At 41.2% G+C, this 27082-nt stretch overlaps 1 protein-coding gene across 2 annotated transcripts in view; it reads right to left on the reverse strand.

Moving 5' to 3' along the window:
• Positions 1-27082, reverse strand: part of LOC123770574 (uncharacterized) — a 266666-nt gene that overhangs the window by 5681 nt on the left and 233903 nt on the right. For both annotated transcript variants that reach the window (XM_069301841.1, XM_069301840.1), the window contains 7 exons: positions 17961-18233; positions 17123-17265; positions 16341-16457; positions 15777-15981; positions 14380-14531; positions 10228-10428; positions 9194-9295 (listed from right to left, as the gene is read on the reverse strand). In XM_069301841.1, coding sequence (XP_069157942.1) covers positions 9194-9295; positions 10228-10428; positions 14380-14531; positions 15777-15981; positions 16341-16457; positions 17123-17265; positions 17961-18233 — 1193 coding nt within the window. The remainder of the gene's footprint in view (positions 1-9193; positions 9296-10227; positions 10429-14379; positions 14532-15776; positions 15982-16340; positions 16458-17122; positions 17266-17960; positions 18234-27082) is intronic.

Here is a 27082-nt window from a genome sequence, read left to right on the forward strand (position 1 = left end):
AAACAATATTAAAATAAAAATTGAGTTGAAAAGGGACAGTAATAGGTTAAATCTGAATTTCAATTTTGGTTAAAATCTGATGATGATAGTTTATGTAAGGGAGTCCAGCCCGCCAAACACACACCGAAACTACGACGTTGGTACAACGTTCGAACAAGTTTTAACACCTCCTAACCAGTTTTAACAACCAATATAGCAAGTTGTAATAACGTTCCAATACGTCATAAACACGTTAAACCAAGATGTAACCACTTTATTACAAGTTGTAATAAGCGGAAAATAGAGACAGTTTCGGTTTGTGTTTGCAGGGAGGCCCGTCTGTCTAGTATATTCGTCATATCAATAGGGTTGGAGAGCGAATAGACTGATGTGTATATATAAATGTAGAGTATATACAGGTTGAAAATAGACTCGGGGGAAGATTAATGAGGATATAAAGGTATATTTTATTATATAATGTTATGAAAAATGATTATACACATTTTGTATAAAAATTAAAACAAATGTTTACAAAATAAAACTGGTGTGAAGAAAGTGGTTACAATTTTAATCATTTGTTATAATAAAAAAAATGCGTGATAATGATAGCTTTATCTAAAAATCATATCTACGAAAGTGAAACTACAAATTTTGTGTGTGTATTAGCTCATATGTTAGTAAAGCACCCCTCAATACAATAAAAATTAGCAATGCAAAGCAATCTATTGTGATAGATCCCCTGCTTGTAAAGTGAGGGGGATAGTGGAGCGAGTCTACCTCAACCTTCCTGGTAGGGGAGTGGTTGTAGGTTGGTGTCCGCCAGGGCGTGTTCCTCCGCCTGTAGTGCCCTCACGGCCTCAGGGTGGATGAAGTTAGCAGAGGGTGTGCGTCCCCTCTACCGTGGACCAAGGAAGAAAGTTGGGGAGAATACGGAAAATAGTGGATGAAGGGGGAATAGTGGATAAAGCAGAAATAGTGGATGAGGGGAAAATATCGGAATAGAATGACAAGAATCCCCAGAGTATTATGTTTCTTTCCCAGGAGAGGCCAAGGACCTGGAGACTTGCTGTTTTATAAACAACACAAAATGGGGATCATCTCAGTTATAGAATATTGAACAAAGTAGAAAACGTTGATAAGGGACGCCATGATGGCTCCTTGAGCTAGCAACAACAATAGTTTCACCTAAATTAATCCACGCCAGGAACCACAGGCCAAATCCGGTTCCATTCTACAGAGACACAAGGAACAAGGGACATTAGATCACCCTAACCAAAAAAAGGCCACCGGACAGGTGGGCGAGCCGAACATACAATCAATGTAAACAAAGCACAAAAACATGATGAGTCTCCGAAACGAATGAACCACCTAGTCGTGAAGTAGTTCACTCATTAGTTCACCTGTGCACCACCAGAGGATTGAACATCATGCTCCTCAATTCTCCCCACCCCGTGTTCTAGCCTTGACACTAGTTGACCAGACCACACACTAGAAATTGAAGGGACGACGACGTTTCGCTCCGTCCTGGACCATTCTCAAGTCGATTGTGGACTTGAGAATGGACCCCCACAATCGACTTGAGAATGGTCCAGGACGGACCGAAACGTTGTCGTCTCTTCAATTTCTAGTGTGTGGTCTGGTCAACATACTTCAGCCACGTTATTGTGACTCATCGCCTACATATTGACACTAGTTATTTTGTGTGGCATGATTGTCCATAACATCTGTTTCGCTCCTCTTTTGCGGTAAATCAGGTAAGTGTTAGACGTCCTGGACACTGCTGTGTCCTATGAGGCATTTGCTTGTGTATCACTTTATTATATTTTGGTATTTACTTAATGTTTATACCTCACTTCTTGTGTAGAGTCCGACTAAAGGTGCATCTTAAACTGCAAGTTTCTAGAATGGTAATTTCTAGGTGTTTACTGGTGTTGCCTCGGCCCAACCAGAACTGCCTACTCTGGTGGGTTTAGGTAGCGGTTTCTCAGAAGCCAGCTTCCTGAGGAAGGCGCCTCGCCTTTAGCAATGTATGGGTCTTTGTTTCTATGTGTAGTTTTGTGGATAAGGGGAGTCAGTTTTTTCATAAAAGTGTCACACACAGGGTGCTCAAGTGGACTTTATACAATGCGCCGCTCATATCTTTAACTACTGCGTTTGTACCCTAGACTGTTTTCAGTATTAATGAGCTACAACAAGTGGTAATGCTGTAGCATCACTATTGTCACTATTCTTGGTGATTTTTTCTTGGCCTATATTCCAGGACCCTGCAAGCCCTTTGCAGTTTTAGGGAAATTCATCATTTACCAGCCATCTGATTCTGTCCCGACTAGGTGTGAGTTTGAAAGATGTGCCTCAGTTTTCTGTATTTTGATGGCCACTCTTACTACCTCCATTATGCCCCCTGACGGGTGTGGGATATGTTCCACACTGAGGCCTGCGGTGTGTGTTATCACTGGTTTAAAGATAGATGTTCGTTATTCCCTCCTTTGTGTGAGAGATTCCATAATGGCTGCTCTCCACACGTGTGTTCTTTTCGGTTTAAGTCTACTCGTTCGTATTTCTGGGTTTAGTTCACATCCTTGGAGGCATCTTCCTCTAGAGTCTCGGCTTATTAGGTATCTACTTGCTTTGTGAGCCACGCTTTCCCACAGACACAGGTTGCTGCTTAACATCGATGTGGCTGCTCTGGGGTACGTCCCTTTCTCTTTTCGTGATCCGGACTTGGAGCAGTTGATGATATCTTTATTCATCATGTTTGCTTCCTTATTTTCTTCCCTGAGCTCAGTGGGTGTTGTTTGACAGACCTAGGAGCTTACCCCTTTACTCTATGTTCCGAAACGTCTGAGGGCTATGTGGTGTTTGTGTGTTACTGAGGAAGTCTTGGTTGTAGGGTTGATGTAAAGTCATGACTTGGTTACTGACTTTAATACTTAATATGATTACATGACTAGTAGCCACCAAGCTTGGCGGGCGTCCTGTACGCTCAATTGTTTACCTTCTCCTTCTCTCTGGCGTCTGCTCCGCCACACATAGAAAACGGATGGTACCATTTTCTGTGAACATGACAGGCTATAGAGTCAGGGATGGGTGATACTTGATTTTGGGCCTTCTGTAGGCACTGCCTCTTCCACTTGGACGGTATAGGTATTTGAACCGCTAGTTTCCGCTGAGGATCCACTATTTTCTGTTTCTTGGGGGTATTGAAGCCATTGATCCAGCCCTGTGGTCAGACGTTTTCCCTGTCTGCTACGTCCTGGCATGTCTGGGGCTGGGTTACATCCCGAGGTTGGTTGTTGGGTGCTTTTTCACCTTAGTTGGTCGTTAGTTCCCTTTGAAACAGGATATTTGCTTAAGATGGAGGGTTTGTTATTCGCTCCTTTGTGTAGAAATCCTTAATGGCTGCTCTTCCCCCGAGTGTTCTTTCAATTTGATTCGAGTCTACTCGTTTGTATGTCTGGGTTCAGTTTGCATCCTTGGAGGCATCTTATGTGCTGAGCTTTCCGAACTCCTGTCTCTCACTCTCAGCAGTACGATCTGATCTTTTTCGGTTCCTCCTTCAGGATCAGGGTTTTGTTTGAGAAGCCCATCTTTTGAATTCAGGCTTGCCACCTCTTATTGGTTGTGATACGAGATTCCTGATTCATCTCTCTTTCCTTTGAGTCCTAGCATGGCTTCTGATGTGTCCAAACACTTGAGTGGTATGAAGTTATCTCAGTCTGCCAGATGTTGGTATGTGGCAGTTTCCTTTGCTTTCTGAGCCTGATATCATGGAGGATCACAAGGCCGGTATACACTTGACCAAGGTTTTGTGTGTTTGGCCAGTTGATGAGCTGTTCTCTGATCGGTTCCATGGCAGCTTAGAGGCCTTGGTTTGTGTGCCTATGGCTGCATTCTTGTTGCTTGTGGTTGGTGCCACAGAGGCACTGCACAGGTTTCTCACCCCTTTCCTTTCAGGAGACTTTGGCGAGCTCCTGCTCCACTCGTCTGTTGTGACAATGAGCTGTGTTGGTCCGTACCTCAGTTTTGGCTTGTTCTTTGTTCCTCTTATCCTCCTCTTCCCTTTCGCCTCTTTTTGTTTCAAGTGGATGCTGTGTCCTCAGTTCTTTGGCTGCTGCAGTGGTTTTTCAGCCACTCGGCTGTTTGCTTTTCATGCAGGATTCTGTCCATGCTGCTTGGAGAAGGCCATTTTAGGGCAGGTCCTTGCCTGTTGACGATTGAGGTAGACTTCTGCAGGAATCTAATTCCTTGGCGATTGCACTTTCTCTGGTTATTGTGCCTTCTGCTAGGGGTCGCTCTTTCATGTCACAGATGGGTATATTAGCTCAGAGTTCTTTGTGCAGGCCCATTTTGCAACGTTGGGCTATTCAGGAAGTATCCTGAGGCTTACAGTGAAGGTGGTCCTCAACACCACCTTAGGTGCTGGTGTTCCAACACCGGCAATCAACTCAGTCATCGCAGAGTGGTTGGATGCTCGAGTAGTCAATCTAACTCTTGTTCTGCGATGAGTGTACCAGTTGTTCCTCATCCCCAAGTGGGACTTGATAGGACTATGCTACGTTCTTAACCTTTAAGGTTTGAATCACTTCATTCTTTGTCCCAACTGTCTGCATAACCTCCTTAACTCAGGTGTTGTGCCTTGTGTTGCAGACGGTTCTCTGCATGTTGTCCCTAGATGTACAGGACATCTATTATCTTGAGGTTATCTTGAGATGATTTCGGGGCTTTTTTAGTGTCCCCGCGGCCCGGTCCTCGACCAGGCCTCCACCCCCAGGAAGCAGCCCGTGACAGCTGACTAACACCCAGGTACCTATTTTACTGCTAGGTAACAGGGGCATAGGGTGAAAGAAACATTGCCCATTGTTTCTCGCCGGCGCCTGGAATCGAACCCAGGACCACAGGATCACAAGTCCCGCGTGCTGTCCGCTCGGCCGACCGGCTCCCTAAATATAGAAATATATTTATATATTTTCCTAAGTATAGAAATATTGGCATATTCCTACTCAGGAATTGGTTAGCTTACTGTTGTGGTTGGTTGTAAGGTTGAATCTGTAATGTTTTTGAAAGGAAGACAAGAGTCGTAGAAGGTTCTCCCATTTGGTTTGAACCTGGTGAAGCACGTTCACCAGGTTGGTGTGTGTAGTGGTAAGTCTCCTTCTAGTGTTAGGGGGTTCGCTATGCAGAAGTCTGAACTTTGCTTGCATTATGAAATATATTTACTAGTCAGGGACCGAGTACTGTTCTGCTTGCCTCGGTTCAATCCATTTTGCTGCCAAGACCCTTGGGTACAGGCTCCATGGGCCCCTTGATGGTTTCTGGTGTGTCAATTTCCCTATTTGGGCTTGTGTGCTTGACGCCTCCTCCTCCCTGTACTCGGCCTTTTCATGAACGCCTCAGCCTTAGATTAAGGATCTGTGACCTGTACACACTTGGCCACTCAAGTCTGTTGGGTGGGTCCATTACCTTGGGTTCAGCATGGCTCACAAGTTTGTGGCAGTTTGGCATGTTGTGCAATTGCATTATCTTCTGGTGGTCTCTGTGGTGCAGCTCCTCTCCGACTGTACCCTGTGCTTCATTGTCAGCATCGTGAGGTCGCTTTGGTCTTGTCATTTTGACTCTGTGTAGTTTGTCTTCTGAATTCTTGAGGTTTGGCTCTGCATGCTGTTCATGTTCAGGTTGTGTCCAACCTCCTAGTCGACGACACAATCGATACCGTCAATGCCCAAAATCCCCCCCCCCCCCACCACACACTAACTAGCGGTTTCAGCGAAAATGATTGGGAATGAAGCCAATCAGCAACCAATACTGAAGCAAAAACCTTCAACTTCGCTGACGAAGCCGCCCCTCGCCGAAGACAATGAAAACATCAGCCTCTCCGCACCTCCAAGACAGATGACAAAGGAGAGGGTCTTCCAGCTTCAGCAGTGAGAAGTGTTCCCCGCCTTGCCCGGCAGTGGAGTCGCCACACTCCAACCTAACACATGGCGGAACACCATTGGAATTAGTACACTTCACGTAATATTACATATTGCCGCCATCACTGCACAAACAATCAACAGGTTGTTGGTAGACAATGGATTGTTACCTGTGACGATAACTGCAGATTACTTCCTGCTACTGCAACACAACCTATATTATCTCCCCCCCCCAGGCTCTGCAACACCGACAACACCACCGGCAACACAAACCACTGTACTTCCTCCTCCTGCAACACCGTATACAGCAACAACTGTAGAATACATTAATCTTCCGGGCCTCGTAGCCTGGTATGGGGCCTCGTAGCCTGGTGGATAGCGCGCAGGACTCGTAATTCTGTGGCGCGGGTTCGATTCCCGCACGAGGCAGAAACAAATGGGCAAAGTTTCTTTCACCCTAAATGCCCCTGTTACCTAGCAGTAAATAGGTACCTGGGAGTTAGTCAGCTGTCACGGGCTGCTTCCTGGGGGTGGAGGCCTGGTCGAGGACCGGGCCGCGGGGACACTAAAGCCCCGAAATCATCTCAAGATATAACCTCAAGATAACCAATCACCGAATCAGCTACAACACCTGATGTCTCCGACCGAGACGAAACTTCTCCATCATCTGACGAAGAAACATCTGAGGATGTCACTGTGGATTGTGAGGACGGTGATTACCAGCGGTCACAGACATTCAGTGTAACTATAGTAGTGTATCTAATACTGTGATTCTCTGTCTTCTGTCGCTTAGGTACTCCCTGATCCGCTAGAGCTCCATCCAAGCCTCACAGACCCAGCAGTAAAATAGGTACCTGGGTGTTAGTCAGCTGTCACGGGCTGCTTCCTGGGGGTGGAGGTCTGGTCGAGGACCGGGCCGCGGGGACACTAAAGCCCCGAAATCATCTCAAGATAACCTCAAGAAGCCCCTCCTGACACAGTCTTCAGCATGTTCATTGGCCTTCTGTCGGGGTACTGTGTCGAACACTCTCAGGCAGCCATAAACAGGCAGCCTGCGCCCACACACGTCTGTTGCGTCCTTGACAGCATTCTAACAGCATTGTGAGGCAATACATATTGTCCTTGGACACAGGTAGTGTCTATGTGTCTTCAAGGACAGTGAGCACGAACATGAGTCTACATGTATAGAAAATGTGTCTTCACGTACATTGAACATAACCATGTGTCTTCATGAACAGTGAGCATGAGTATGTGTCTTCATGTACAGTGAGCATGAGTATGTGTCTTCATGTACAGTGAGCATGAGTATGTGTCTTCATGTACAGTGAACAAGCTCATGTGTCTTCATGTACAGTGAGAATGAGCATGTGTCTTCATGTACAGTGAGCATGAGTATGTGTCTTCATGTACAGTGAACAAGATCATGTGTCTTCATGAACAGTGAGCATGAGTATGTGTCTTCATGTACAGTGAGCATGAGTATGTGTCTTCATGTACAGTGAGCATGAGTATGTGTCTTCATGTACAGTGAGCATGAGTATGTGTCTTCATGTACAGTGAGCATGAGCATGTGTCTACATGTACAGTGAGCATGATCATGTGTCTTTATGTACAGTGAGCATGCGCATGTGTCTTCATGTACAGTGAGCATGAGTATGTGTCTTCATGTACAGTGAGCATGAGCATGTGTCTTCATGTACAATGAGCATATGTGCACTCCTGAGTGGGCAAGTCAGTCACTGTGGGAGCAGGAAGAAGACATCGCGACACCCAGCCCATCCTCCGAATAAACAGTACGTTTTTAATACTAAATGTAATAATACAATCCTGACTATCGGCATAGTACATAGTACATAGTACACTTAATTGCCAGCATCCCACCAAAATATTGTGAATATTAGAGTTTACCTGAAAAGCTGTATAGAAAACCACGACCTAACCTAACCGTGGGAGTGTAGGACAAGCATGTAAATAGCATTTATTGCTTCGTAATTACAATTAATACTTAACCTATAGCTATATTGATATTACAATTTTATAAAACTAATAAAACAAAACTAAAGTCTTTTAATAAATTATAAAGTAACTCAGGATATTTTCAAATTTTGTATAAAATTTCTATTGTTAAATAAATTTGAAAAAGAAATTCTTTATATTTAAAACTTGTGGGTAAAAGATTTCCTTCATAGTACTAGAGGAAGTCTTTAATAACACCACTTCAAGTTCTCAAGATACAGTCTCGGTCCCTGACATCACTGTAAACGCCGCCGTGCTCACGGATCTACTGTCAACAGCAAAGCCTGCTCCTCCAGTAACTTCAGCACAAGCCACCCAGACGCCGACGCCTCCTCTATCGACTACTGTTACAGTGCCACCTCTCATGTGCGAACCCTCTCAACGTATGTGTCTTCATGTTAGGGGTCTCGTAGCCTGGTGGATAGCGCGCAGGACTCGTAATTCTGTGACGCGGGTTCGATTCCCGCACGAGGCGGAAACAAATGGGCAAAGTTTCTTTCACCCTGAATGCCCCTGTTACCTAGCAGTAAATAGGTACCTGGGTGTTAGTCAGCTGTCACGGGCTGCTTCCTGGGGGTGGAGGCCTGGTCAAGGACCGGGCCGCGGGGACACTAAAGCCCCGAAATCAACTCAAGATAACCTCAAGATAACGTCCTAAATCAGCTGCAACTCCCATCAAGCCTCAACAGGCTGGAAGCTACCTCCAACGATAGCCTCACTGTATCGACGCGAAGCAAAGACCAACAAACACGCCAGGAAGCCTGGGAAGAAGAAAAACACCGACGATCTGCGCCCGAGTACATCAAGGAATCAGTAGAACACCAACGCAAAGCTGAAAAGAACACCGCGACGAGAAGCCCTGCCTCCAACAAGACACATCAGCGAGCACCCATGAGCACTCCACCTTACCACCAGCTACAGTTCTTACCCACGGTGTAAGATGAAAGATCGGCCACCGATCTTTCATCTCCCCTCTTCACCTCGTCTCCAGTTCCTCGCTCAAGATTTCTGCATCCTCGCCCCTGTCTTCAACCCCCTGCTTGCCTACTCTAGGGCCTTGAAACCAGAAACCGGAGAATTTACCACGAAATCTTCAACCTTAAACTTTTGAGTGTATTAATAGAAAATTAAATAAATATATGGGGAGGTAAATGTAACAGCACAATTAAGTATATTTATGTACTATGCAGAGTCGGGAATGTACTTATTACATTTAGTATTAAAACGTACTCTCTATTCGGAGGTAGGGCTGCGACACCACAGTGGGCCCTCTGGGTACCACCTACCAGGTCTTTGATGGACCGCTTGGCTCCAGCTTGTACGAGCACCTTAGCCACCTCGTCGACACCCTCTACAGCCATGGCGTAGTGCAGAGGCGTCCTCTCCAGCTGAAAGGGAAGAGAAACACATGACTCCCGTTAAACCAACATATTGTTACTGAAGAGGATTCCTCTACAGCAGTATACATCACCTCTTGCGAAGCCTGTACATCTTCCCTTCATCACATGACGGTTTTGTTTACATCTAGTAACCAGTTTACGAGAATCGAGACTTCACGACCCAATGTTATTATGGTTAGTAAGTGTATATGTTAGTAAGTGTAAACATATAAAAAATGCAGAGGCTTTGCAACTGGTTGAGTAAAAACTTGATATGAATCCTGGTTCTCAATCATGTCTCTATTCATCCAGTGATCGCCATATTTGTATTCCATTCAAACACGACCTCATGATTCATCAGGCATGATTCAATCCCATACATTGCTCTGCAGCATCTGTTGTGTCTGGGTCTGTGAGGCCATGACCTCAAGTAGTTAAGATGACATTAATGTATTATGCGGGCCATAGTCATCCTGTGAGGGGTAGTTGATCCCCATACTCATCCTGTGAGGAGTAGTTGACCTCATACCCATTCTGTGAGGAGTAGTTGACTCCATACCCATCCTGTGAGGAGTAGTTGACCCCATACTCATCATGTGAGGAGTAGTTGACCCCATACTCATCCTGTGAGGGGTAGTTGATCCCCATACTCATCATGTGAGGAGTAGTTGACCCCATACCCATCCTGTGAGGAGTAATTGACTCCATACTCATCCTGTGAGGATCAGTTGACCCCATACTCATCCTGTGAGGAGTAATTGACTCCATACTCATCCTGTGAGGATCAGTTGACCCCATACTCATCCTGTGAGGAGTAATTGACTCCATACTCATCCTGTGAGGATCAGTTGACCCCATACTCATCCTGTGAGTGGAGAGAGACACCCCAACAACCACCACTACTTCCACAACAACCACTACCACCACCACCACCAACTCACATTATCACCAATCGACAGCAGCTCCGGGTAGCGGGTAGCCAAGATCTCCATGATGGCCTTCTCCTCACAGAGAGTGGCGATATGAAGCGACGTCCTGCCCCTCTCGTCCTTAGCGCGGGCCACCTCCAGGCTGTCAGCGATGTGCTCCACATGGGGCTCCGACCCGATTCTAATGGCCTTGTGCAGCCAATCTTTCTTCTCCTGGGGAAGGGGTTGTCGCAGTAGTTAGTGGGGGCTAGGGCAGTGAGGAGGTAGGAGATGGGTATAAAGGTACCTTAGATAGATGATATCATGTAGACGGTGGGAAAGAAATAACTTTGGACAGAGTGGAATGGAAGACATGCCTGCTGGAGGAGATGGGTATAAAGGTACCTTAGATAGATGATATCATGTAGACGGTGGGAAAGAAAAAACTTTGGACAGAGTGGAATGGAAGACAGAGCCTGCTGGAGACGACGTATATTTTTACCAGATTAACTCAGTACTCAGACGGGTACACTCATGAGAACTTTAATATAAGTATTTGAATCAATCGTCTCATGTCCTAATTTGCTTCACTATGTAAACCTGATTAATATAAACTTTTTCGTATTCTTTTATCCATCTCTAGACTTCAGTTATGTCACTCCTATATCGCTCTTATAGAAAACTTGAATAAATAAAATAGTATTAATTATTTATATTAAGAAACCTTAATTAACGTTTTCTTTGCAAGCGACATAGGGAAGGGGTGACACTACTGAAGTCATTAAATAGTGCGGCATAAGGAATGTTTCTATTTCCTGAGATTACCTCTCATTCTTCTCTGTTACACGTTGAAATGTCTCTGTTACACGTTGGAATGTCTCTGTTGCACGTTGAAGTTAATTAATGTCCATTCTAACGTCCAGAGACCCAAACTGCATAATCTAAATGGGGTCTTAACAAGTGCAAGATAACGAACAATAACAATTAATATATCATTACAGTCGTTTCAAGATAATAAACCCACTATCCTATTCGCCATAATACGAATAAATATTTTATTGCTTGAGATCCCAAAAAATTATATCACATTTTATTCAAACAAAAATTCAGGTAATTTTAATATTTTAAAAGAGGATTTCTTCAAACTCTATCAAATCATTACTCAGTCAGAAGACTATGTATATTTGTCACCATTAAATTGCACCTGCCAGTGTTTACCTCTAATTTAGAGGTTGAAGTATGTGGTGGTTTCACAGTCAATTTCACAGTCTTTAAATTATGTCACGCCCTCTTCAACAGAAACTCTTCCCGTATGAAGGAATCGATCTATGGCTAGCCAGGTGGCTAGCCATAGATTGCTAGCCATAGATATATATATATATATATATATATATATATATATATATATATATATATATATATATATATATATATATATATATATATATATATATATATATATATAGGACTGAGCAGCAACAGAACTGAGCAGTAGCAGAACCGAGCAACAACAGAACTTAGCAGTAACAGGTTTCAACAGCAACAGGACTGAGCAACAACAGAACTGAACAGCAACAGAACTGAGTAGCAACAAAACTGAGCAGCTACAAGACTGAGTAGCAACAGAACTGAGCAGCAACAGAACTGAGTAGCAACAAAACTGAGCAGCTACAAGACTGAGTAGCAACAGAACTGAGCAGCAACAGGACTGAGCAGCAACAGGACTGAGCAGCAACAAGACTGAGTAGCAACAGAACTGAGCAGCAACAGGACTGAGCAGCAAGAGGGTTGAACAGCAACAGATTTCAATAACAACAGGGTTGAAAAATAACAGAAATTGAAAAGCAACAGGGTTATACAACAAATGAGTTATACAACAACAGGGTTGTACAGCAACAGAGTTATACAACAACAGAGTTATACAAAAACAATGGATGATCAGTAACAGGATTGTACAGCAACAGTTAAACAACAATAACAGGGTTGAGCAGCAACATAATTATACAACACGGTTGAACAACAACAAGGTTGAACAGTGTTACGAACCTTACCTCCTGTGAAGGTTAGTTTCGGTTGTATAATGTTGGTGGACACAGTGGAGAGTGTATATTAGACTAAATCCCCAGCTGAGATCAGACTAAATCCCCAGCTGAGATCAGACTAAATCCCCAGCTGAGATCAGACTAAATCCCCAGCTGAGATCAGAGAGGCCGCGAGTCACCATTAATACTCCGCCCAGTAAAGTAGTGCCTTCTCAGCTGGAGATCATCAGAAATAATGTGAACTGGAATAGCCTAACTATGTAAGGGAAAAATGGACTCTATCAAACAGTATGCATGGAGAATAGAGTAAATAAAATCATTAATGTGTTTGATAGCATATGTAAAGAATAGAGTATTAAGGGGCGATGATGCAAGAGAGGTGGACGCCATCTTGACTGGAGGGGGAGGTGTATCGCTGCCGACCGATCCTGCTATTTGAGGGGTTTTCTCCGGCCGTACAGTCAGATAAGCCTATCCTTGTCTATAACCAGGGTTGCAAGATTGGGTAGAGTAATATTACAGAAGTTGGAGAGGTTTTATAAGAGTCCAGGTTTCCTAGAGGCTAAAATATATTGGATGATAGCGGTTGTGGCTGGGTACACTTTTATTTATTTATTTATTTATATATATACAAGAAGGTACATTGGGTTTGTGAGAATACATTGGATAGTACAGTAATTACATTCTTGTAAAGCCACTAGTACACGGTACCAGGTATGGGACGGTGAGCCGTGGGGTGGTCAGAGCCACTTAGGGTTATAATACATAGTGATCTTATGTTGTGAGGAAAACGCCTAGTTGAATGTATTCCTGTGTGACTTATATGTATAAATTTGTGACTTGCGTACTAGGCTGTTTTCCTTACTCCTTACTCCCTAGACAACATTTTAAGGTCCACCACCACCAAATTCTCGATAGCTCTCTATGACAACAAAATCGTATCACTACTGATAACATCAGTAAGACACAGGCCCGTGATAAACAGCAACAGTTATACAACAGGGTTGAACAGCAACAGACAACAGGGTTGAACAGCAACAGTTCAACAACAGGGTTGAACAGAAATAGTTATACAACAGGGTTGAACAGCAAGAAGTTTGTACAACAACAGTGGCTAACAACAATAATTATACAAGAACAGGGTTTAACAGCAACAGAATTATACAACAACAAGGTTACAACATCCGGGTTTGTTCAGCAACAGGGCTGAACAGCAACAGAGTTATACAACAACAGGGTGAAACATCAAGAGATTTATACAACAATAGAGTTTTACAGCAACAGGGTTGAACAGCAACCCATTTATACAGCAATAGGGTTGAACAGCAACAAGTTTGTTTAGCAGCAGTGGCTAACAGCAATAGTTATTCAACAACAGGGTTGAACAACAAGGGTTATACAATAACAGGATTGAACAGAGACAGAGTTATTCACCAACAGAGTTGAACAGCAACAGGGTTGTGCAGCAGCACGGTTGAACATCACGGTTGAATAGTAATAGGACCGAGCAGCAACAGAGTTGTACAATAACAAGTTTGAACATCAGTATTTTTCAAATTTACAGGGTACTTACAAGTAGAGCGGGAAATAAACTCAGAACGCAAAATCATTACTCGACGATTTAAATAAACTTTTAGATTAAAGAAAAGATTGACAGATGCAATTTACTACTTACGGTTCTGAGACTGGGAAATGATCAGTTAGCAGGTTATTTATAATTGGGTGGAATTTTCGACAGGCATCTCTGAAAATGTTGAAATTGCCACATCTGAACGTTAAAAAATATCTGGGGAGTCGTGATCTAATTTGGAATTTTAAGCCAAAAGAATTGATGTATAAATGTTTGAATTATTGTAAACAGACATAAATTAATGTAATTAAGACGTAATTATAACGTAATACGTAATTAAGGTGAACAAACACCCAAGACAGGGTGCTGAGGCAGTATTTATAACAGTCCCCCCCCTCGGACTTAACATTTAATTCACTTATCCATGCTAACCCATATTACTACTACCCAGCTTAGGATAACTGCCTACTACCACATGCTTTATACGCTTCTAACGAGTGTCTCTCGTGGGACACAAGATAAGGTTTAGAAGTTCTGTCCCCCGGAACAGTCTTAAGGAGCGGCAGAAGGCACCTCGAAATTGTTGCAACTTCTGAGGAACTGCACAGTGGCTCTCTGTCCGTGTTCTTCGGCCACCTCGAGTATGCTGTTGCCCTGCTCGTCCTCCACATCCAGCAGGTGGTCGTAGCCGTCAAGCATCAACTTCTTCAGCTCCTCAAGTTTACCTGTCGAAAGTGACACACACTTGTTACTTCATATTTACGGGTAAAGGTTGAAAAATGTCTCCCTTGTTTGTTGCTCAGTTTTCTATATATCTCTGTTGATAAGCCATGGAAGAGTAGAGAACGTGAGTGTCAGGAGGGGTCACTTTTAAATCATTTGCCTTATTGCTGATTTTGTAACAACAATGTTTATATGATTAAATAAGGCTTGGTGCAGTCGGATTTTGAAAATCAGTTGGAAAATAGTCATATGTGCAAAATGCTCTGTTACTGTCACAAGTACCTAAATCAAGACTCCTTCAAGGCTATTAACACCCATCTTCAGAAAGACATAACTGCTCTGGAGAAAGGGCAACACCGTGCAACAAAAATCATTCAGGAGCTAAATCAACTTGCATATCAGGAACGGTTGAGGACCACAGGGCTAACAACACTGCAAACCAGGCATGACGGCAAATTTCCTCGAAAAACTTTAAATACTGAACAATTTGGAGTATCAGACCTTGTTCATCCGGACAAGGTCAGATATAACACAAACAAGAAGCAACGGTTTCGAGCTCAAGCCATAATGTGGGACTGAGAACAGGAGATGCTTTTTCACTCACAGGATTATTAACCCATGGAACTGCCTACCCGCCGAAGCTGTTAATGCCAAAACTCTCTTGAATTTGAAAATACAGTTTGAAAATATCATCTGGACAAGTGGAGGGACCTTTGACAAGCCGCTGGCTTCCACTCCTAGTCGAGGACACTAGTGTGTTAATGGTGATAAAATTAGAAGGGGGAACTAAGGCGGTGAACAGGAGCTACAGCACTACAACTATATTTGTTTTTACTACGTCTAAAATACGACGTTTTTAAATATCATGAAAATTAGGCTAATAGTTACGAAGTTACAGGAGCAAACTAAGGCGGAGGTCGGGAGCTGAAACCCATTAACTATGTATTTTCCTCTTAATGCGTCTAAAATGCGATTGTTTGAAATCTCGTAAAAATTTAGCTAATAATAACGAAAATTCTATAAACCTCTGGAGTCGGGTTCAAGAACTAAAGTCTAACATTGCCAATCACATTACATACCTCTAATTACCATATTACCCGAAGATGGTGCCACTTTGACCTCGATTTCGCCCTAAAACGGATGACAGCTTAATTGAGCAAAATATATTTATGACCGGACCATGAGGACACTGATCCCCTGAACTCAAATACACCTCTCTCTCTCACCCTGTTAATGAAGGTCCTTACCTTGAGCTGCTAGGTTGATGACCCACTTATCAATGGCCTTGACGTTCTCGTTGAGGTTGAGGGCCTGGGCGACGTCCCTGGGAGTCCGGTACTGATCATCCCTGTCCGCTATGGAGCAGCCGCAGTCGGCCACCAGGCGGTAGAAGGCTGACCGCCCGTGTGGCTTCGAGGCAGCGAAGTGGAGAACGCTTTGTCCGTTCTTGTCCTGTAATCCGGATTACGGAGGGAGAAACTAGTATTAGTGTCCACTACCTCTATCTGCAATATACAGCTAGATTTGCTTCTGTCAGGTTTATATAGAGATAAACGCGTTTATATAGAAATTAGTTGGAATTATTTGCAGGAGCAACAACACTGCATTTGGTTATGAAAAGTTCCACCTATTGTTAAGATCACTGAGGGTGGGTCGCCCTAATACTGTCTCACCTGGTTCTGTGGTGTGTTGGTGTGGTGAACACCTACCCTGTTCTATGGTGTGGGGGTGTGGTCAACACCTACCTTGGTCAGTGGTGTGTAGGGGTTTGGTCAACATCTACCCTGGTTTGTGGTGTGGTCAACACTTACCCTGGTCTGTGGTGTGGGGGTGTAACCAGCGCCTCCTGTACTATCGACAGCTGTCTGAAGAGCGATGCTTGAATCCACTGATCTCTCCGATCCTGAGCTGCTCACTTTTGAGCCATTCTGTAGTCCCAGTCAGTGGGCCCAAGAGCAGGACGGGACGGGGACCCGGTACCAGATGTTTGAGGTCAAGAAATATTTCATACCAATGGGCAAATCACAGGCGGTGTTTCCCAAGGTTGTGGAGGTCGAATCGGTGGTGAAAAATGCACTTAGTTAATAACAATTGGTTATTATTGTATAAGCATCGCGAAAAACGATACAAAACATTGCTATGCACACAATCATAAGTAATTCACAGTTACCACAATCCTCTTGGATCTGATTGTTTATAAGAGCATTTGTGGATAACTTTGTACAGGCTATTGTTGTTATGTAAACAGTGGAGGAACAAGGAAAGGTCTGGCGCAACCACAGGTCTCTTTGTGGGTGGTCAGCGGCACACCCGTTCCCAGGCCCTCAACGACAGATCTGTTGAGATGACCAACAGTAGGTGATGGGAGGGGGACACAACAGATCCAACAGGCCAACAGGTTGTCGAGGGAGGAACAACAGATCCAACAGTGTGTGGAGGGAGGCACAACAGATCCAACAGGGTGTGGAGGGAGGCACAACAGATCCAACAGGGTGTGGAAGGAATATCAAGAGATCCACCAGAAAACTGAAGCATAAGAAATAATCTTTGATAAAGATCCTCAACAAATCTCAACAATGTTTCAGTCACTAACCTTATTTTTATTGCTGTCGTCTTTGCTGTTGTCTTTATTGTGGTACCTGTAGGTGTAGAGACAGCAGGCCAGGTAGGAGATAGGGTCAGGTGGTCTGGCCTCGTTCACCTCAGACAAAGAATTGGTGAGCGCATCGCCCAGTGCTGAAATAAAATGACAATTAATTACCTGCCCGAAACGCTACGCGTACTAGTGGCTGTACAAGAATGTAACAACTCTTGTATATGAAAAAAAGAGGTCAAAAAAGGTCACTCAATGCCACATAAAGTTTTAGCATATCCTAACAGATATGAACAGAAATGTAAAGCGGGAGTGTGGTAACAGGGAGGGATAATGTAACCATATATACTTTTTAATGGTTAAATTAACAAATGGAGTATCAGTGTATCATAGAGTTTGATGGCTCTAGACTATACACTGCCCTATAATCTTTCAGTATTGTAAGGTTAGCACAGGTGAGGCTGCTGGTTCTTGAGGCATCTACCCTGAACCTAACCTTTCCCACTCTTCCTGTTGCTAATTCTAGCTCTTGTCAGTCACTCGGCATCAGATAGATTAACAAAAGGTGAAGCAGATAAGCTGACAGAAGGTTTAGTTTTAAATGGCACATGCCTAAAAAATAGTTAATAAAGCAAATGGAGAAAGCATTGCATATGTCGGTTGTAGCACTGTAAGGGTTAAGCAAGGTTGGTCTCTATCTCTCTCTCTTTCTCTCTATCTCTCTCTTTTTCTCTCTATCTCTCTCTCTCTATCTCTCTCTATCCTACCTGTCCATTTATCTCTCTCCTATTCAACGCTTTTCCCCTCCTCTGTCCCTTTACCCCACCTATCTTCTCACCGTGTTTCAGGTACTGTCCATCATCAGTCGACATCCCGGGGAAGTTGGACACACCGGCATCTTTGCTGTTTTGCTGCTGCGAGTGTTGACCTTTTTTGTCATCTTTCTGGTCCTTATGGGGGCTTTTACTGGCGTCTGTAGGAAGTTGCCGAGGGCTGGCGAGAGTCACGCTGTGGGCTGTCTTGAGTGGGATGTTCCCCTGGCTGTTTTGGCGAGGGAGTTGACCTTTCTTGACTCCTTTCTGGACTCTGGTGTCTTCGTCGGTGTCCTCGTCTGTAGGTGAGGACGGTGGATTAATTTTACCTTAGTTTTGCTTAATTAAGCCTAGGTTAGGTTACCTTGGATTAAGGACACTTTACCTTTGGTTAAAATAACTTAATTTCAGAGTTTACCTTAGATTAGGTTAGGTTAGATTATGTTGGATTAAGTTAGGTTAGGACAGTGTGCCTTAGTGAAACACTAGTGATTCTCGTATTCATCATGAATCTTTCATTAAAGTGAACAGCGAATGGTTTAATGACTATAAAAAGCCACACTTATAATACAATGCAATACTTAAGTGAAGATAAGAGTGTATAATACAATACTAGGTTTAAGTGTTTTATGATCATGGAACCCATCCTCCTGCTTAGATAGTAGTTTTTGTAACTATATGCACCATAGTACAAATATTGACGTACCAAGCAATTAGTATAATTTTGCAGTGTTCACTTTATAAGTCCAAAAAACACTTAAATATTCCTAGGCCTAGGATAGCACACATATGTACTATATTAGGCCTCAGATAGTGTGTATTAGGCCTAGGAAGGTTAGTTTAGGTTGTCATTGCAACATATATACAAAACTTTTTCTGGTTTGTCCAAATTCAGTACTATAGATTTCTACTTTCTAGTTAGGTTGTACGTCGGTATATGTACTATGCTCCTCGTTACTATAAGAACTACCAAAACAGGAGGCTGGGTTAGATTATAGAGTTCAAGCAGTGAAAGAACACAGCAGAACAGGCCAGACCCTGGTAGTAGAACACATGCACGTGAAGAACCTCACAACTTCTTAAACCATCTAAATTAAACTTAATAGCCTGCGATTAAATTTATTTATGATTATTCCTTTGTGATTTTAAAGAACCAGTCAAAGGTCATTCCCACATATTAGCATATGTGTGTAGTTAATTAGGGTCACTACTGGTGACCCTACTAACTCGTGTTTTCCTTATGCTAATACTTTTTTTAAATGTTGGTTATTTAACGTTTTAAACTGAATAACAAATCAACTATATATTATTAAATTGTTTATTATTTCATAATTTTCAAATATGTAAATCTGAAAGTATAGCCATTGAAGAATATTACCAAATTTAGTTATGTCATTTAGGAGAGTTAAGTTAATGTTGAGTGTTATGTTAAACATAAATGAATTTGTCAAAATAGACCTTCACCGTGTTATTTATTAAAATTAATAAATTAATTAAATAAGAGATAGAGCATTAAAAGACAAGCTCAAATTATCTAACGTGATTTAAAACAAAATAAAAACTCAGAATTATGTGTTTAATAGTGACTGTACTTCCCTTGTAAATAACTACTTAATTAGTATGTATTACTTAACAGGTATTCATACTAATACATGCTGAACTAATGTACAGCTTTATGTTTTGAAAATAATGATTTTTTCAATTATGATTTAAAATATAAGACAAATTAATACAATATATAATATTTATAAAATGCATATATAGTCCTGAATTTTTATTTACAGAAAATAATTTTATATATGATTTTGTTCTCTGGAATTCAAATTTACATATATTTACTGCTTAATGTAACATTAGTATTCTATTTACGAGAGTAAATAAATGTTACTAGAGGGTTAAAAGAAAACGTTTTTTTAATAAATTCTTCACGTATATTATAGCAAAATAATAAGTATTTAGGGCTCATTTAGGGCTTTAGGGCTCGACTTAGGGCTCATCGCAAGAGCCCAAATTTTCCACATTTGCCACATATTGTAAGCATAATAGCAAGGCTTTCTCCTTCTAATTTTCGGTGTTTATAGACAGAATTAAATTCATTACAAGTTTACTAGAGGAATCACTCATTGATGTAAGTAGCACTGTGACACTTCTGAAATTTGTCACGTGACATGTGGCGCAGCCAAGGGGTTAAGTGTTTGTGAGCAGGGAGAACATGCGATACGAGTTTTGGGGGACACAGTTTCACGGGACTCCTTAACATTCATTAATTTCGCAAGATCAATTGTACTGTTCAGGCCCAGCTGGCGATTCTCATACAGTTAATAGCACCGGAACACGCACCCCCTTAATTTAGCCCCTTGTTTGTAGCAGCTTTTATGTAGCATAACTTCATGTAATCTCCTCCCCTCTATGTAACCCCCCCCCCCCCTTCATGAAGCCTCCTTTCACGCACAACTATTTCATGAAGCTCCCTGTATCTTGAGTTATCTTGAGATGATTTCGGGGCTTTAGTGTCCCCGCGGCCCGGTCCTCGACCAGGCCTCCACCCCCAGGAAGCAGCCCGTGACAGCTGACTAACACCCAGGTACCTATTTTACTGCTAGGTAACAGGGGCATAGGGTGAAAGAAACTCTGCCCATTGTTTCTCGCCGGCGCCTGAGATCGAACCCAGGACCACAGGATCACAAGTCCAGCGTGCTGTCCGCTCGGCCGACCGGCTCCCTTTCTGTCCATCAGAAAGTTCTGTTCTCCCCCTTCCTGTCCATCATCAGTCGATATCCGGGGGAATATATGTACATATATGTACATATATTACATATATGTACATATATGTACATATATTACATATATGTACATATATGTACATATATTCTCCTGCTACACTATCCACAGTCCTTAGTATTTAAGTCCTCCGTGAAGGCTTGCTACACCAACTCCAGTCTTACGTGGACAATAGAACAAATTCCACATATATTGACGCAGAGGTTTCAAGCTCTCAGTTATCTCTCACAATCTTCCATCTCCATTGTCATTCCATTAATTAATTATACGCACTTTAAACTGCTGTCTATGATATGTTGATCATGACTCGTCCAAGGATTTACCCAACTACAGTTCGAAACCTCTATATCTTTTTATAATCACAAGGAATTTGTTCGCATTTATTAAATAGTTGACTAAGTTGGAAACTCAACAACCCGAGGGTTCATATAGACAACCTCGTAGTATTACGGAGCTCAAAAAGTGTTAACAAAATTTTTTTTTTTTTATATGCTAAATATTCTAAATTGTAAATTTAAAAAAAGCCGCTATGATTAAGGAATGATGTACAGGTTTCGTAGGTGGTTGTGTAAATGCTTAATTAATCCTGGCATGTTATTAAATATTCAGGTTTTCATACAACAGGTGTCTTCTGTATACATCAAGGTGTATGCACTTTAGGTGTCACATGTATACAGCTGTATGCCATCTGCGTACAAATGTGTCTTCTTCTGTAAGCGGTATGTGTCATCTGTATATAGGAGTTGTCATTTATATGCACTGGTCTCACATGTATGCAGCAGGTGTCGTTTGTATGTATCACGTGTCATCACTATACATCATGTGTCATCACAAACCAGGTTCATACTAATACACACCATCCATTCATACTAATATACAACCTCCGTTCATACTAATACACGGTGCCAAACCACTTGGGCTGGACAGTAGAGCGGCGGTCTCGCTTTATGCAGATCGGCGTTCAATCCCCAATAGTCCAAGTGGTTGGGCACCATTCCTTCCCCCCGTCCCATCCCAAATCCTTATCCTGATCCCTTCCAAGTGCTATATAGTCGTCATGGCTTAGTGCTTTCCCTGATAGTTCCCTCCCCTCATACTAATACTCACCATCAGTTCATACTAATACTCTCCCTCATATAATGAAAATAATGATAGTGATCCAAATATTTATAACTTAATAAATAAATAAAAATTATTAATATTACATGCGAAAATTTAATTTTGTGGGAACTGTCATGGCGTCCCTCAGAAATATTAATATATTATTACAGAATAAATGAGAAGCCAAAGAACTTAGGGGTAAACTAGTGTATAAATAAAGAGAACTGGAGCCTGATCATGCCACATACAACATCGTGCACCACACTGAGACTTGACTTACTTGTTCAGGGATATATATAGTCCTTCAAGATCTGGGCCCCTTAGTAAGCCTTTTGTCCTCCTGGATGACCGGAAATGAGGCCCCTCAATGAGCGTTTTGATCTGCTGCTTCCAAACTTTCATGTGTGTTATTTTTGTTTTGATATATAATTCTTAAATTTGTACAGATAATTTCATTTCTTTTGAACGCTGTATATCTTTTTTTTACTAATCTCGGTACTTTTATTTTTATATATGAATGTCCATGGTGCAGTTTCAAACTTGTTTAAACTCGTTTTAAAACGATTTTTTTGTATATTTAAATATTATATTATGAACTATGGCTTTTGTGAGTTTGTATGTACAGTATGTATGTAGGTGGATGTCTGTAAGTATGCGATGGATGGGTCGTGCTTCAGTTCTTGGGTTCGACTTCTCGGTCCTAAACTCACTGTTTGCAGTTAGTCAATAATAACTTGACAGTGTGTGTGTGTGACACAAGTTCAAACATTAAATTAGAGAAAATAATACAGCTGGATTTCTTAGTTTCCCCAATTATATTTTGAGGTATGTTCTAAGTAATTTAGGAGACTCTGAAGCAGACATAATATATCCTGACAGGCGTATACTCATTGAGTGTATTGTTGGAACCTTCATCCTAATCTAAAAGTATTACACTAGCCTCGCCAGTGTCTTGTTGTATATGCATAGCTGAGTATATCAATATTCCTGTGATTATATATATATATATATATATATATATATATATATATATATATATATATATATATATATATATATATGCGAACAAGCCTGAATGGTCCCCAGGACAATATGCAACTGAAAACTCACACCCCAGAAGTGACTCGAACCCATACTCCCAGAAGCAACGCAACTGGTATGTACAAGACGCCTTAATCCACTTGACCATCACGACCGGACAAAATGAGGTGATAGCCGAGGCTATTTGAACCACCCCACCGCCGGCACTCGGATAATCGGCACTATCCGAGTGCCGGCGGTGGGGTGGTTCAAATAGCCTCGGCTATCACCTCATTTTGTCCGGTCGTGATGGTCAAGTAGATTAAGGCGTCTTGTACATACCAGTTGCGTTGCTTCTGGGAGTATGGGTTCGAGTCACTTCTGGGGTGTGAGTTTTCTAGTTATATATATATATATATATATATATATATATATATATATATATATATATATATATATATATATATATATATATATATATATAAAATATGAGTGTGCGTGATGCGTATATATATTTTTTCAAGAAATGTGCATTATAAAGTCATACAATATTAACTATTGAATTATCTATGTGATTAATAGCCATGTTATTTTGTAACATTCATTAATCAAAAATGTTTGTTGTGACTAATAATAATGCTGCAAAAACGAGTAAAATATCAGTATTGGAAGATCTTATTGATACCTTAGTAAACTTATTATATTAGCTCAATTTTAATAATAATTACAATGTATTTGAAAGTATATAATATTGGTTAAATCTTAGTTTGAGTTATAATTTATAATAGCTGTTTTATCAAGTTCAGCACCTTGATAAACCCCAAAAATGTCTATCTAATTTGCTTGTTAGTGGCATGACCAGGAAACTGAATAAAAAATCTGTTATAATTAAGTTTTAATTAAGCTTTTTCATTAAAATATAATAAGGTTACAGTCTTAAAATAATGACAATAATGTAAATAAAATTTATATGACAAGAAAATATGAATTATACATTGAATAGAAAGCATTTATCTCATGTATGTCATCAGTACAGTATTATGTAACCTCAACTAAGCTGCACATATATAAAAATATACTAATAAAAAATATAGAGCATCAAATTGTCATAGGACGGTTTTCCACGAAGTTGTATAGGTGATATTCTCTCATTTACGCAACTCGATATAATTGATTGTGTGTTGGACTTAAGGTCCAGCAACATCTGGAGGATTATTAAGGCAGCACAATACTGTAGCTTACTGCATCCTGCTCTCGCACAAGACAGCTCATATATGACTTATTGCTTATAGTCACTATTTTGCTTATAAATAAGTATACATGTGACATATTCCAAGCTTTATTTTTTTTTCAAGGCACTAACTTCTTCTCTCAGTTTTATTAAGCAATAAAGATTTTATGCAAAATTTTACAATATCCTGAGTTACTTTACAATTTATTTCAATATTTTGATTTTGTTTTATTATTGTTATAAAACTGTAATATCAATATCGGTATAGGTTCAGTACTAATTGTAATATCTTAACATACTAAGAAGGTTAGGTTAGGTTAGGTTAGGTTAGGTTAGGTTAGGTTGTGGTTTTCTATTTGGTTTTTCAAGGTAAACTCAAATATTCACAATAAATTAGTATGTCACATATGCACTTATTCATAAGCAAGATATTGACTATAAGCAAGTGCGAGAACGGGTTGCTTACTGACCAGCCAGGAAGTATACTTTAGTCCCGCGTCTAATTGCCCTGGACTAAAGTATACTAGGTATATACTCTGAGAAGTGGGGGTAAGTCTCTCGGGGCATATATATTCTTTGAGATATAATTCTATATTGATAGCACTTACAAATAATGTCTTTGAAGTCACGTACAAATAAAAAAATTCTTATGTACAAACAGTTATATGTAATTATTGAACATTCATATCATGAAGAAAATATAAATCTTCTATACGTATGAAATTGCAATATATATCTTTTGATTGTTAGGTTAATGTTAGCTATATTTTTAGCAATGCCTGATTTTTTTATATAAATTTTGAAGTATATTTTGTTTATATATAGAACACTGTGAAAATTAATACTACTACTATGAATATTATGCAATTATATAGATATACATATATGAAGATGTTTGCCTCTCCAAAGCGCTTGAGGCTAGCCTTATGAACCTTTGCAGGGTTACTGGTGGTTGTATGGGAACTATCATAAGCCCCCCTTATGATAGTCCGGGTTGGCCCCCTACTTAAAGTGGGGGTTGACCCATGCCATTCCTTCATGAAGTCAGTGGAGATAAAATGTTCGGCGCCGAGTCCAAAGATTTTAATAATTTGTGCATATATTACTGTATTCAGATATTGATATGAATGCCTATTCTGATGACAGATTTACATTATGCAACATTTTGGCTAAAATGATGTTGTGTAGTGAAGATGGTTACAATGATGGTCGTGTATTGTGAAAATGATTACAATGATGGTCGTGTATTGTGAAAATGGTTACAATGATGGTCGTGTATTGTGAAAATGATTACAATGATGGTCGTGTATTGTGAAAATGGTTACAATGATGGTCGTGTATTGTGAAAATGGTTACAATGATGGTCGTGTATTGTGAAAATGGTTAAAATGATCATAGTTGAGTGTAGTGAAGATGCTTACAGTGATGAAAACTATTTAATGAAGATGGGGTAGAGTGATGAAAGATGTGTGCAGTAAAGATTGTTATGATAACGAAAACTATTTAGTGAAGATGGCTAGAGTGATGAAGGCTGTGTGCAGTGTAGGTGTGTGTGTGTGTGTAAGTATGCGTAACTTCTAGTGATAAGATAGCATTATCTTCATTCCAGTCAAAGTGAATTGTTTCTGTGTGGGCTGTGTTGTGACTTTACATATAAAATTATCTTATAACATATATCTTTACATATAAAATTATCTCAGACATGTATTGCTACTCCTCCCAACCCGCTCCCCTTCCCCCTTTCGGCTAAATAGTTATTTAGTGTACTCACCTAGTTGTACTCACCTAGTTGTGCTTGCGGGGGTTGAGCTCTGGCTCTTTGGTCCCGCCTCTCAACCGTCAATCAACAGGTGTACAGATTCCTGAGCCTATTGGGCTCTGTCATATCTACACTTGAAACTGTGTATGGAGTCAGCCTCCACCACATCACTTCCTAATGCATTCCATTTGTCAACCACTCTGACACTAAAAAAGTTCTTTCTAATATCTCTGTGGCTCATTTGGGCACTCAGTTTCCACCTGTGTCCCCTTGTGCGTGTTCCCCTTGTGTTAAATAGACTGTCTTTATCTACCCTATCAATCCCCTTCAGAATCTTGAATGTGGTGATCATGTCCCCCCTAACTCTTCTGTCTTCCAGAACAGAAGTGTGGAACAATCTGTGTGCTTTAATTTGGAATTTCGATAAATCCTTGTTTAATACAATTGCAAATGTTTACATTTTTGCAATAATATGTATTGTTTCCTTTTACACAAGGACATTTTATTTGTAATCCTCATGTATGATGTTACGTTATTCTTATGTCCCTTTTGGTTTCTATTATCTTAAATGTCCCTTAAGTTTTTTTTTACCTTTGTCCCGACATTTTTCTTCTACTTTCTTAGCCTCTTTATCTTGTTTAGAAATGTCTTCTTTGTCAGTGCGTACTGAGGTTACCATCCAACCCGACCTCCTAATACAATGTCGCCTTTTGTGTATTTTTTACTTAAGGACAAACATTGTCGTACTAGAAAATGGTAGCGGCTTGCGAAATTGATATACTGTCCCGTTTTCTGTTCTGGGTCCTCTGGTAGGTTAGGATAAGGGCACTTTAGTAAGACAGTTTCTTGACATTGGGAAACTTTAGGAGGACGGGCTGTACCATGTACCATCATTTAGGGGCCTCGTAGCCTGGTGGATAGCGCGCAGGACTCGTAATTCTGTGGCGCGGGTTCGATTCCCGCATGAGGCAGAAACAAATGGGCAAAGTTTCTTTCACCCTGAATGCCCCTGTTACCTAGCAGTAAATAGGTACCTGGGAGTTAGTCAGCTGTCACGGGCTGCTTTCTGGGGGTGGAGGCCTGGTCGAGGACCGGGCCGCGGGGACACTAAAGCCCCAAAATCATCTCAAGATAACCTCAAGATAACCATCATCTAGCACATGAACCCGGAGAAATGTCTCCCACTACTGAAGGGACGACGACGTTTCGGGCCGTCCTGAGCCATTCTCAAGTCGATTGTGAGAATGGTCCAGGAC

Source organism: Procambarus clarkii, chromosome 46 (genome assembly GCF_040958095.1).
Source record: "Procambarus clarkii isolate CNS0578487 chromosome 46, FALCON_Pclarkii_2.0, whole genome shotgun sequence".
In the NCBI taxonomy this organism is placed as follows: Eukaryota; Metazoa; Arthropoda; class Malacostraca; order Decapoda; family Cambaridae; genus Procambarus; species Procambarus clarkii.